Source organism: Hippopotamus amphibius, chromosome 3, assembly GCF_030028045.1.
Source record: "Hippopotamus amphibius kiboko isolate mHipAmp2 chromosome 3, mHipAmp2.hap2, whole genome shotgun sequence".
NCBI lineage: Eukaryota > Metazoa > Chordata > Mammalia > Artiodactyla > Hippopotamidae > Hippopotamus > Hippopotamus amphibius.
The window spans coordinates 111,432,851-111,448,048 of record NC_080188.1 but is presented as its reverse complement, the minus strand read 5'-3'; the positions used below and the strand labels follow the sequence as shown (position 1 = coordinate 111,448,048).

Genomic DNA, 15,198 nt, shown 5'->3' with positions numbered 1-15,198 from the left:
TCAGGGTTATTAGTGAGCCTATTCTGGAGAGAGACATCAGCATAGTCAATAGACTTTATGTGCTGCAGCCTTAGAGATGTGTTAGTAGATAAAGCTAGTATAAATAAGATACATTTAAACTTTCCAATTTAGAATATTTGAAAGTAAATCCACCTGCCACACATTAAAATATACATAGAGACAGAAAGAGATATGGAAATAGATCAGTGGTTCTCAGTTGGAGTGATTTTATTCCTCAAAAAATATTTTTCCACTGTCTAGAGACATTTTGGTTGTCATAACTGGGAGCTTAGTTGATATTGGCTTCTAATGGTTAGAGGCCAGTTAAGCTGTTTCATATCTTACTATATCCAATATGCAACCTATAACGATATTCAGCCAGTAATAACGACAGTACCGAAGTTGAGAAACCCTCTGGTATAAACATAAATTGATAGAGAGAGATACATAAATATGGATAACAAAGCAAAAATGAAACAAATGAAAACACCTGTTAAAACTCCAGGTATTTGTGGGCAATTATTTTACTATTCTTTAAAGTTTTCTTTTTATCATTTATATGATATAATCATTTGTAAAATACACCAAATAGTAAGACATAATACACATGACAATAATACAATAAAATTTCAAACCAGATAATCCAAAAATTTATATATCCCATTACTCCAAATATAATCCTGTGAAAGCTCTTATGCCTTCAGGTAGTAATGGCTGAAAAGTTAGCACACCTGGCAGATATGAATAAGTGTATGAATAAGAACAGTATAATGGAACACAGTGGGAATTATTTTTGTCTGTATGGTGAAACATACCAGGAGGCATATATCTAGAAACACAGTCTCTGCAGTATCTTCATTTATGGTATATACAAAGGGTTTATTTGGGCCCATAGTGTAAGTTAACTAAAACTCTTTATTCTCATACAATACAAAACATTTTGCAATGTTGTTGGAAAAGATAAATGAAAATTCAATTATCCAAGGAGTCTATTTACCTGGAAATAGTTCCCAAATGTAAAGTACAAAGTTTTTGTCTGTTTCTTTAAAGTAGTGATAGTAATTTACCTGAAACAGTTCATATGTATATACGTGTATATATATATATATATATATATATATATATATATATATATATATAATTTCCTTGGACTGTAACTTTACTTCTTCACCAGGGCTATAGAAATGGCTAAGTGAGGAACTGGTCAGGTAGGATGTAATACATACAATTTATGTCAGTCCCTACCCCATCCCCTAATCCATAACTAAATTTGAATTATCAGCTTATTATTTTCTGTTACTTATCTTCTAATTTTTAATCTATTTTAGTAGCATTTTAGTGTAAGTCATTTTGATGTAAATTTGCTTCAAATATTACCCCCCTTGCAGCATTTTCATTAAAATTGAAATATAATAACTTGCATGTAACAAATCAGATGCACTATGTCCTATAAGAAACTAGGGCAGTATGATAAAATCTGGACCAATTCAGGGAAAAAGAGGTCACTGGCAGTGACTTTACATAATGAAGTTTCATAAAAAGTCCCTTGGATTAAGGGATACAATACTTTAAAGAAAATATATATTGAAAATCCTGGTGAAATGCAATATCATAGAGAGGAAATAAAATGCACCAAAGATGGGATATACATGGATTCATGAATGTGATTTGAAATCCTCCCATTAAGCCCACAGGAACTCCTTCAAACTATGCTATGCATAATGCAGATAAATGTGTGTATAATCACGTAAAGATATAAAATTATAACAGATTAGGAGATAGATCAGATGTTATAGTAACATAATTATTTTTGGTTTAAATTATTTTGGGTATCTGTTCTCCTGTTTAAAAAAAAACACACCCAAATAGCAAGTATACTGTTTAAATAAAGTTGCAAATCAGGAGTCTCTGAGTGGGCTATAAACAGACAAAGACATACAATTTCATCACATTAAATATAAAAGTAAGCACATGCAATTTGCACTTAAATTGCTTAACATTTTGCTTTTAAGTTTGTGATCTCCTGATATCCTGCACTGCCTTGAATCACACAACTTTTTATAGTAGAAACATGGAAATGTTCATCAGTAGATAGTAACAGCAAAGAATTATTCAGTAAATGCAATAAAGCAGTATAAATCTCAGGTTTGCTTCTTTTTTCTTTTTTGTTTCTTTGGTTTTGTTTTCCTTTGCTATCATGGAGGTTAAAAAAATAAACAGCACATGGTAAGTAGCAATTTTCCTGTAGAGTAAGAAAAGATATAATAATTTCCTGCCACCAGCTTTGGAGATCTATGGAAAGAACCAAATCACTTTTTAACAGTATTCTATCTCTGGTGAATATTCGATTTTTATTTTTCTGAAGCTATATTCTTTGAAATAATTATGTCTGCTTCCTGTTAGATCCCACTGGAAAATGAAGACCATTCTGAATATTGTACCACTAACATAAAACTGGATACTTAAAAGCATCCTAATGTCCCAATAATGCTTTACACACCTCGGTGTGAGGTAGAGCAACCTCTTTTTTCCACATTATCAGCTGAGAATTATTTTTATGCATTTATTTAATCACTGAACATTAAATTATTTTTAGAGGATCACAAAAACAGTCCAGAGTCACTAAATAAGTATTTGGAAGGGCATCAAAATGAGAGACTGAATACCTGCAGTTCCTTAATTTTGTCAATTTTTAAAATATCATGTCTCACAATAAATTGTGCTTTATTTTATCTTGGTTTTGGCCTCTATTAATTATTCTTATAAAACAATTATTTTATAATCAGTATGACAAGCATGTTTCAAAGAGGCATATAAGCATTTAGCATCTCAACTCATGTGAATAAATTCAAAAATTAATATGAGGAAGAAAGGAGCAATTTCCTGTTCCTGCTCAGGCATTATGATTGTTAGAAAGAAAAGAGAACTGAATCAGAAATGATCATATTTTGCTATGGCTTTAGAATCTACACCTAAAATTAAAGTGGAACTTTATAAATATCACTGAAATAGTCTGGATATTGGTAGCATATGGTACCTCATGAAATATGCTATTATTTTTACCTGTAATGAACCCTCTGTCTTGACTCCTGTATGTGTTTCTTAAGATGGGATATTAAGAACAATTTATATATATATATATATTTTTTTTTTTTTTTTCACCTTTGGAGAGTCTCCCTGAGGAGATACCAAGCAATTTGTTGATTAGCTTTAAAGCATATGAGAGCACAGCAAAGTGCCTGGAGGTCGTTCAATAAATGTCAAGGACAATTTGTATTCACCAGTGAGTAAGTTTAGTATTTATTCAACTCCTATTTTTCACTCTTAGTTAACTTTCCATTTGTACCACACGGGGTTCTTGATTAAAATGCCGTCTATTTAGGAAAGATTTATCAAGAGTCCTCTTTTCCACAGTGGTCTCCTCCAATGGGTGGCACGGTGGAGAAATATTAAAATTCTGTTCTATTCCATTATTTTAAAAAACTGAAATGGATTAAAAAGTATACATTAGGTAAATGTAACCTGTTTTTTTTTTTTTTTAATTTTCATTGTTCTTTCTGAAGTAGATGTTCATTACTCATTTTCTTATTTCACAGTGTGTTGCCAAGTTTGACCTTTGACTAGATACAACTATTCTTTTGACATTGTTTTGTTCTGTTTTTCCTTAATGGTATATTGCAACATTTCATTTATTCTATTCTCTTCAATTCCCAGTCTAATTTTTCCTTCCCACCCTAAACATATTCTACTAATTTATGAAGTCAGTAGTATGTCTCACAATTTATTCAAATCTTATTTGATTTCTTTAATCAGCATAATTTTCAGCATACACATCCTGGGCATTTTCTGTGTTACTAAGTATTTCATGATACTTTGTAAATCGTATACGCATGTATGTATATAAGTACATATGTATATGTATACATACTTTTTAGTTTCTGCATGTTAATTCAGATATATATCTGCTTGCTGATTTTGTATCCTATCGTCTTGCTGAACCCATATTTATAGGGGAATTCCTTGAGATTTCCTATTGGACAAGATGTTATTTGCAGCTAGAGACAGTCTCATTTCTTCTTTTCCAAAATGTATGCCACGTGCGATGTTTTTTTCATAGTTTCTGGGATTTCCTGTTTGATCTGCTTTCTGGAACTAGCGATGAGTTTGCATTTTGGATTTTTTTTTTTGGAATTAAATTTTAGATTATTTACTCTTTTAAGTCTTGTGTCCTTTACTCTGCACAATAATTTTGAGAGTCATCCATATTTTTGTGGTTATCAAGAATCTATTGTTCTTTATAGCTGCATGGTATTCACTTGCTCGAATATTCCACAATTTATTTATCCATTCTAATGTAGAGGAACTTTTACATTGTTTCCAGTTCCTGACTATATAAATAAAGCTTCTATGGACACTTGCACACATGTATTTGTAAAAGATTGTGTAGTTTTCTCTTGTGTAAATACATGGTGGTGGAATAGACAAATATATTAGAGGCATCTTTAATTTTTAAAACAATGAATCTCATACCAAATGGTTTTAAAATATTTACACTAATTTACTTTCTACCAACAATGTATGAAACTTTTTGTTCCTCCACATACTCAAAAATAGCTGGATGTTGTTGATATATAGTGTTATCCTGGTTAAACTGAAAGTAGTTAATAAATAATGAGGCTGAGGAACTTTTTATGTTAGGTTGCAGTTCCTGATTTTTACATGTGTATATTGTATGAAAATATAATACTTTCTGGTATAAATTATGTATCTACTTAATAATGAAATAGGAACTAATTTTTAAATGAATGAAATATATTAACAAAATCTATAACTCAATATTTTTTGGTGTATAATCTGAGGGATAATCAAAGATACTCTAATATTTATTTTAGGATTGGTATATTAGGTTAAATTTATTCACAGTTTGTCTTTTAAAATCCATGCGTTATCAACAATCCAGCGTATCTATTTCCCATATACATAATCTGAGAAACAATTTTTTATACTTATATATATTCACAGCTCATACTTAGGTATTTAATTTTTCTTAAGAATTAAAAAAATGACCTATAAAAATACCAGTAATATTTATCCTGACATGACTATATATTCTTAAAAATTATTTTTATTTAAATTTGACTGACTTCATAGATTACTTTGTTCCACGATGGCAGACTCAGAAAACAGTCCAGTATCTCTAGGATGTAAATAAATCTAATGAATGTTAAAAAGTAATAAAATAAACAAAAAATAAGGGAATTTAAGTGTTAGGGGAGGAGAGTCCAGAGACCCCTTCTCCCATGGGCCTTGATTCTTGATAAGGATGCAAAGAAGAATCTGATATTTTACCCACTGCAAAAGAGTTTACTGAAGATAAAGAGAAAACTGAAGATAAAGAGAAAACAGAAGACCTCAAGAGTGAGATGGGCCAGGCCAAGGGATGAAATGGCCCCACAGGGCTGGGGTATAGAGTTTTTAAGGCAAGGTCTTTGACTGACAGTCTTGATTGACAACTGCCGGTTATATAACAAGAGGCTCTGCTGAGCATGTCCTTCCCGTAATTCAGTCTACTAAAGTCACATCTATGTATTCAAAGAGTATTTATGAACACTTAATGAGCCTAATGGCTACCAAAGGTCATCTTTGGACATGATAGCATGAGGTGTGTGGATGTGCAAGAGTGAGGAAAGTCCCTCCAATCACCCAGTGGGGCATTTTTTTTTTTGGTCCCTGACCATTTTGGAGCACTGATGGGGACATGTTTGGGGCAGGGTTGCAAAAATAGCTTAGCAGGTTTAGGCAACTATTGGACATTCAGCCAGTGGGGCCACCTCTCTTTGCTCATGGCTACCTTCCTGCCTAACATAAAGAGAGTTATGTACGAAGTATGTCCAAAAAATATGACAAATTTACAAAATTATTACATTATTACTACACTATTACACATTCACTAGAAACATAGAACTGTCCAAATCATGAAATCCTGTCATTTTGCTTCCCCAAGTGGGATCATCAAATTGATGTAGTCAAACATAATTTAATCAAAACTTAGTACACACTCATTTGAATCAAATTTGTGGAACGTCAGCCAAATGAAAGAGAGGGAGCACCATAATTTATCATAGAGTGGACCTCATATTCAAGGAGACAAAAACAACTAGAACATGACTTTTCAACAAGACTTTTTCGTGCTTTTCAGAGAGAGAAGGAAGAGTAGTAACAACCCATTCACCAAAAATAAGCAGTTAGGAATCAAGATCAAAGTGGTAGGGAAAAGAAAAGTGAAATCCAGGAGGCTTCTATTGCAAGCCACAAGGAATTTAACCCAATTGATACATCCATTGTTATAGACAAGTGGAGTTATGTAGACAGATTTAGATGCTGTGATGATCTAGGCAGCTGAAGTGCCCCGTATGTTGAGTGAATAGACTCTCTAGAGCACATATGTGAAAGTAATGGTTCTGATGAGAAAAGAACAGGTCACAAAGATCCCCATGTGAAAAAGAAACATTTGAGTACATTCAGATGACTGATTATTTCAAATTAACACAATACACTGAGCCTCCTTGAAACCAAGCAAGTGTATTTTAACACATCCCACAGAAACGTATGAAGGCGAAACAGAAAGAATATGCTTACAGAGAAACATACTAACATACAAACATATACAGAGACACTGGAAAGTTTATTCTGATAGTTGATAATACACAGGTTCATTTCAATTCCCTTCCAGTCCCGGCTGTTTTCCACTCCCACAAAACTTACCCACACTCTTTGCCTGGGGTTACAGTGTATAGTCATCGAACCCATTCTAATGTATGAAAGAATTACTTAATTCTTATGTTTATAATTCATCTCTTCCTCCACGAAGGACAAGAAATGTATTGTTCATTAACTAATACATTCAGAGCGCTTAGAAGTATGACTGGTGCATAGAAATCAATTTCTAATTATATGTTGAATTCATTTATCCTTGCTTTTCCCTCTGAGGGAACACATAAAAAAGCTGGAAGTTCATAACCTAATTCAAAGGAACTATATAGTAAAATGCACTTAAGAAAAGATATTGCATGTTTTTTTTGATATCGTATGCACAGCATATTTTACATCTTTGTTCCTCAAGCTATAGATCAAGGGATTTAACATAGGGATAATGAGAGTATAAAATATAGAAGTGACTTTATCAGTGTGAAAGGAATGGCTAGACTTGGGTTGCAAATACATAAATAGTAAAGTCCCATAGAACACGGTGACCACTGTCAGGTGGGATCCACAAGTGGACAAAGCTTTGTGCCTTCCCCCAGCAGAGTTCATCCTAAGAATGGCTACAAGGATGAGCAAGTAAGACACAAGAACTGTCAGAAGAGACAAAAACAAATTAAAACCTGAAAAAATCAGAATAATCAGTTCAATATCATGTGTATTTGAGCAGAGCAAAGATAACAAAGAAACACAATCACAGTAGAAATGCCTCACTACACTGTAGCCACAGAACGATGAATTAAATATCTTTATGGTAACTAGAAGAGACACAAATGTGCCATAGAGATAAGGGATTGCCACCAGCACCCAACAGACCCTTTGTGACATGATGGCTGAGTAGAGCAGAGGGTTACAGATGGCCACATAGCGATCATAGGACATTGCTGACAGAATAAAAAGTTCACTAACAATGAATATAATGTAGAAAGCTCCTTGCATGGCACAAAAATAGCAGGAGATTGAATTTTGATCCACAACAAAACTTACCAACATTTTGGGTCCCACGGTTGTTGAATAACCAAGATCAGTAAGAGCCAGGTGTCTGAGAAAGAAGTACATGGGTGTTTGTAGCCTGGAGTCCACCTTGGTGAGGATGACCATGCCCAAGTTGCCCACCACTGAGGTCATGTAGATGATGAGGAAGAGCCCAAATAATGGAGCCTGCAGCTCAGGGCGGTCTGTGATTCCCATGAGGATGAATTCACTCAGCACTGTTCCATTATGCTTTTCCATCTAGGTTTATCAGAAAACCTATTCTGGACAGAGACATCAGCATAGTTAATAGCTGTTATGCTGTATCATCTTGTAGTGTTCAGTACACAAAGCTAGTACAGATATGATAAATCCAAGATTCCGATCTGGGATATTTTGTAATAATCCTAGCTGCCACAATAATCATGTATAACAATGATAGAGAGAGAGAGAGAATCAGTGATGATAGAGATAGAGCTAGAGATAGAAATAGATCAATAGTTCTTAGTTGGGAAATATTTGTTCCTCAGAGAACATTTGATTATCTTTTGAGGCATGTTGGTTGCCACAAGTGGAGGGAGCGGAGGGAGGGCGATACTGGCTTCTAACGATTAGAGTCCAGTAATGCTGCTCTTTATCTTACTATGTTAGGACTGGAAACACTTCCACCCCCAACAACAAAGATTTATCAAACCTAAAATGTCCATAGGGCCGAGATTCACAAACACGTATATAGACATATATAAAAATAGATCTAGATAAAGATACAGGAAGCAAAGTGAAAAAATTTGGTGAAAACTTTTGGTGTTAATTTTACAGATGATTATTAAACTTTTCTGTGTTTAATTATATAATGATTTTTATAAATTACATTATCAAATTACAATAACATAATATATATTAATTACATCATAGAAATTAAATCCAAATTCTAATAATCTGTGGAAACTTTTAAAATTGTTTATTGTAAAACAGTCCTGTGAGAACCTTTAAGCCTACAGCTGGTACAAGATGAAACAATTAACACTCTTGACTGATATAAGACAGAGATGTTCAAATGGGAGATTCTGACTGGTCATAGTAGAGAATATTTGTCTTTATAAGCGGAAATAGCCCAGGAAACAGACATAGGTAGTTAGAGGTCTGCTACACCTACCATTGTGGTATATGTAACAAGAGTACTTTGAACAAATGATGGAAATGATCTTACTTTCTTTTTCCACATCAGAAAAATCAAGTCATACATTTTTTTTCAGATTTTCTGGAAACTAAATGCTTCACTATATTTATGGCACCTGGATATATCCCTTGAGTATCCTAGTGGGTTCTTAGTGTGGTTATTTTTGTTATTTCCAGTAGAGAGAGTATATTGTCCAAAATGGATTATTTTTACAGGTGTACACGTGAATGACTTTTGTGTCACAATTTTTCTTGCAGGATTGTAATGATGAATTGATCAAGTTGTGTGTTATCCAGGTTGTTGTCCCCACCCATTGCCCTTCCATGTCTCAACTTCTTGACTAGAATTGGACCACCAATATGCTGTTTTCTGAATAACTTATTTCTACTTTACCTAAAATATTTAATGAAAATTTACCTAAAACCAAAATATATCCTCATCCTCAGGTGTATTTTCCTTATAATTGACAATCTACTAATCTGTTTGTAACACATCAAATTTATATTATCATGGAGAATTTAAGATAGTGCGAGGAAATTGAGAAAATTGGAAGAAAATGAGACCACTGGAATTGGCTTTATATAATAAAGTTTCATAAAAATTCCCTTTGGTTAAAGGGATCCTCTACAGAAAAAAAAATAATTGTTTCAAGAATACCAAATTACACAACATCATGCTAGCAAGATAAACTACACACACAATTTTATAGATAGATGTAGATATAGGTATGCAGATTTTGGGAATTATTTTAACTCTGTCAGAACATTAAGACCACAAAGATCTCTTCCATAAGATGAAATGGCATATAATATAGACAAACATAAGTATAATGAAATAAAAATGTACATGAATATCCCTAATGAACAGCTAATTTAAAAATATACAAGAATAAAATGAGGATGGCATGCTAAAGGGAGAAAAATAGTGGTTTAAAGATTGACTATCAGTGTTTCAAAAGAAAGGGAAAAGAAGGAAGGAAAGAAGGAAAGAAGGAAGGAAGGAAGGGAGAGAGGAAAAGAAAGGAAGGAAGAGAAAGGGAATTGATCCTGGTTACAAGGAAAATATCTATGTCTGGAGCCTTCTAGTGAGCTTTAAGGAAGCAAATGGAAAAATACAACATTAACTGAATTAAATTATCCACATAAATATACTTACAGGAGATCCACATTTATCTCACATGAAGCATTTCTTATAAGGTTGTGAGGTTTTGACCCCCTATCCACATGTCCTTACCCTTCTATGTCAGAAATGCTGAAGTACTCTTAAATTTTTTTTAAATCAAAGAAATAAGAAGCAATATAAGCCTCATTTAGGTACAATGATGAAAGGCTAAAGAAAAACATTACATTGTTAACTGATGATTTTCAGGTAAAATAAGGAAAGTTAGAGCTTTCTTTCACCATCTTAAGACATCTATGGATAGAATCAAATTACTTTTTCATATTTTACTATCTGTGTTGCTTATCTGATCATTAATTTTTAAGGCTATAATTTTTGGGAAAATTATGTGTGTTTCCTACAGATTCCACTGGAAAGAGAACATGCTATAGACTGTACCATCACCATAAACCTGGGTACTTAAAAGCTTCCTAACTGCCAAATATTGTTTCTCATGTCAGTATAAGGTAAAAGATTCATTTTGTTCATCAAAATTTCAGAAAAAAAATTCACAGTTATAGATTGCTTTAAATTTGTATGAATTAGAATATTTTTGGGAAGGAAATAAGAAAAGACTAGAGTTACTAACTGACTAAAGATTTGGAAGGACATCAGACTGGAAACTGGCGACATGCAGGTTCATAAATCTGCCATAATTTTTATTTTTTATCCCTTACTCTTTAGTTAGCCTTTTTCATCCCACAGTTGTGTCTTTTCTTATTCATACTATTAAGCATTTATATAAAACATAAATATTACATAAACAATATGAATATGGCATTGACATTGCAAAGGTGCTCATTAGCATTTTTAAAAATATTTGAACAATTAATCTGAAGGAGAAGGGGAGCAGTCCTATTCTTCTCCTGCATTACCAATAGCAGGATGTACATGGAAATGAACCAGATATCCTCATATTTTGCTGTGATTTCTCATAGAATAAACATTATCTTGTAAATATCACCAAAACTATTTGAATATTAGTACTGTATGGTCCCACAAGAAATATTCTGTTTACCCGTAATGATACCTCATCCTGTCTCCCCCATGTGCTTCGTGACATGCATGGTGAGAACAATTTATGGATTTTTCCACCCTCTGAGACTTCCTGAGGAGACGCTGAGCAATTTCTTAATTGTCCCATAAGCATTTGAAATCTCAACAGAAACAAAGAAGGGGGAGTGTTTATTAGTAGTCTGGAACAATTCATATTCCCCAGTGAATTAGATATATCTTTATGTGTATATTATATTTCTACCTTTTACTTTTAATTAACTTTCTTTTTTCCCTAACTCTGATGTGCATTTTTTTGTCCATGTGGCTAGATTATGCTGCTCAGTTGTTTGGTCAAACATCAGTCTAGATGTAGCTGTGGAGATGTTTTTCAGATGTGATTGACTGTGTGTGTGTGTGTGTGTGTGTGTGGTGATTAACTTTTAAATCAGTAGACTTGAGTACAGCCAATTTCCCTTCAGAATGTGGGTGGGCATCTTTCAATCAAAAGTAAAGACTGAGGACCCGTAAAAAAAAGGAATTAGGCTTCCAGATTTCCACAAAGTACTCATATTATATAATTTCTTAAAATCTCTTTCTCTACCCATATATATATATATATATATATATATATATATATATAATATATTAATCCAGACCTCTATATGGTGGCATTAGGGTACATCAGAGAAACAGAATAAATGTGTATATGTATATGTGTGTGTGTATATTAGAGAAACAGAATAAATGTGTATATGTATATGTGTGTGTACATACACATATATGCACATACATATGTATTATACATATATATGTATATTATATATATACACACAATGGAATATTTCTCAGTTGTAAAAAATAATGAAATCTTGCCATTTGAAACATCATGGGTATCTAGTGGGGTTTATGATAAATGAAATAATTCAAACAGAGAAAGACAAATACCATAAGATTTCACTTGTATGTGAAACCTAAAAAAATAAACAAACAAGCATAACAAAATCAAAACAGACTATATATAGAGAGGAAAAGCTCATGGTTACCAGAGAAGAGGAAGGTGGTCCATTGGGCAAAACATGCGAAGGGTACTGAGAGGTGCAAACTTCCAGTTATAAAATAAATCACAGGGCTATAAGGTACAGCATAGGGACTATAGTCAATATAACATTATAATAACTTTGTACAGCGATAGATGGTAAATAGACAGCGTGGTGATCATTTAGTAATGTATTTAAATGTCAAATCACTATATTGTATACCTGAAACTAATGTAATATTGTAGGTCAATTATACTCAACAACAAAAAATAAAACAGCCTTCAAAACCTGGTCAATGACAAGAAGCGACCAACAGGTGGCAGTATATCCATATACAAAGAGGTCAGCCATATTTCCAGTCTCTTCAAATGTTTTTCTTCTCCCTATTCAAAAATACAAAGGAACATCCAAATTCTGCCATCAATATCCTGACCACACCACAGTTTCTTCTTTGCCTGACTAAGCTTCAGATATCCCTTATTATGAACTCTGCTACCAATTCAGAACAGAATTTGTCACAACGGTTTGGTCCTGAAATCATTATTGGTAATTAATTGATTTGCCAAAGCAAAAACAACCTTTTAAGAACTTAAAGAGCATTGCTGCATCTAAGACTTAGCCATTAAGTTATTCTTGTATTTATCAAGCAAAAAAATTACCTATGTTTTATAGTTGTTTATGGGGGTAGCATTAAAACTCCTCACTACCTCCACAGATCCTCCCCTCCAAAAATTAAAATATTTGCAATAGAAGGAAATTAAGTTGCCCATTCTCAGAGTAAAACTATAAGTGAGTGGAAAATAGTTGAGGACAAAAAATTATCTAAAGTCACTTTTGAAAAATCTAACCTGTTACATTGGACAGAAATAAGATTAAATTATTGCTTTATCTAAATAGAGAGTACATGCATTAGAAGAGGAGTTGGCCAGTAATACAACCACACACACAAAACCCTCTACAAGGGCTTCCCTGGTGACACAATGGTTAAGAATCCGCCTGCCGGGCTTCCTAGGTGGTGCAGTGGTTAAGAATCCTCCTGCCAATGCAGAGGTCACGGGTTCGATCCCAGCTCCAGGAAGATCCCACATGCCACGGAGCAACTAAGCCCGTGTGCCAGAAAACAAACAAACAAACAAACAAAAAAAAGAATCTGCCTGCCAATGCAGGGGACACGGGTTTGATCCCTGCTCCAGGAAGATCCCACATGCCGCGGAAGAACTAAGCCTGTGCACCACAACTACTGAGTCTGTGCTCTAGAGCCCATGAAGCCACAACTATTGAGCCTGTGTGCCACAACTACTGAAGCCTGCACACCTAGAGCCGATGTTCTGCAACAAGAGAAACCACCGCATTGAGAAGCCCGGGTACCATAACGAAGAGTGGCCCCTGCTCTCTACAATTAGAGAAAGCCCACATGCAGCAATGAAAACTCAATACAGCCAATAAATAAAAACAAATAAATTTATTTAAAATAAAACCCTCTAAAAACAGAGGCTAAACGTGAATGTTCCTATCCAAATGTATTATATGGAGTAAGGAACTCTGGAGTATCATTCTTACAGCAGCTTAACCAGGTGCCACTAAATATTCAAATTTTAGCCACAACTCCCTTACCCATTTCCATATCCACCAAGCAAGCTCCAAACTAGCATATGTCCCTCCCCCCCAATACACACACATACACAAATGTAGATATTCTCTAGGGAGTCTGAGTAAATGAGGCCATATGAGTTTTGTTGTCTATGGAAACTACATACCTAGTGATAAAATCATAAACGAGTACTCTACTTTCATGTATCATCCTTTTGTGAGTTTTGGGAGACTTTCAGGTATCATTCGCTTGTGATATTCTTTGGTTCAAGTCAGAACCACCAATCCAATTATCATTGACACCAAGATCTGTACTTGACAACCTAACTAGACCCAGGACTAGAATTATCCCAAAGTAAATATTTTTGTAAGATCTTTGGTCAATGTCTCAGCTTCCTCTCATGACACTTCATGTTCATGGACTTAACTTTCAAACATTAGTGAATCTGCTTTGGTGAATATTCAGCTTACTTACACATATACTCTTATTTTCGTCCTCTGCAGAGATGGAAATAAATGGTCACCTGAATACATCATAGACTTAATGATGGCTATTAACTTTGCAGGTAGTCTCTTTCCCAGCCATTTGGGCAATCGGATAATTGGATGGTATCAACTGGTCAAGCTGATTCCAAATAGAAGCATATTTGGTATAATATGGCCTTAGGCCAAATAAATTCACAACTAAAAATCTGTTATAATCACACTTTCTTTTTTCCAATTCATAGGTAACTTGTTAATACTCTGTGCCACAGCTACTTTCATTTGTCAAGACAGTGAAAGGTGATTATCTCACTAATTTCACACAAAGCACTTGCCTGTCTAGTCAAGTGTATTTGGGTAATTGATTTAGTCATGGTCATATAAAATATTTAGCTGAAGAGCACTCCAGAGATTATAGAATGCAACTTCTTTACAAATAAGAAGTCTCACAAAAGCAATGTGATTCTTGATCATGTAACCATTTGATGCCAAAGCACCAGGGTGACCAGAGGGGACATTAGTGCCATGCTAAATGACCTCAATAAAAATAATATTGAGATTTTATTGGGGCTAGAACTGACTCCAACTTAAACTAGATGAATGTTCACTGAGCTTTCCAGGTCACAAGGTGGATTCACAGTCACAATAATCCACATGGCATATTTGAAGTCTCTGTGAAAGTTCCTGGCGCCCCCACTTAAGAATATATGCAAACACCTGCTCACTTGACTCACCTACAGTCTTACAATATCTGATATGGCATGATTTAAATACCATTACTTTAGCTTAAGGCTTTATTCTCCTGCCACATTTGGAAAGCAAGTACACCTGGGAGATTCATTACCAGTCAGTCAACACTCAGTAACTCCTCAAAGGGAAAGATCTCTTTTCTCTCCAAAAGGCTATTTGTTACTTCATTGATTTCTTTCATCATGCATTTAATGAATACCTACTTCTGTAAGAGACTTGCTAAGCGTTGGTGGCATCCATACAAATGAATAAGAAAGGACTGATGTCTTC

At 34.0% G+C, this 15,198-nt stretch overlaps 1 protein-coding gene across 1 annotated transcript; it reads right to left on the bottom strand.

Moving 5' to 3' along the window:
• Window positions 1-7,053: 7,053 nt before the first annotated feature.
• LOC130849484 (olfactory receptor 8K3-like) lies at window positions 7,054-7,995 on the bottom strand. Its single transcript, XM_057728403.1, has one exon. It carries the CDS (start codon window positions 7,993-7,995, stop codon window positions 7,054-7,056), a length of 942 nt encoding a protein of 313 aa, XP_057584386.1.
• Between the last annotated feature and the right edge of the window lie 7,203 nt (window positions 7,996-15,198).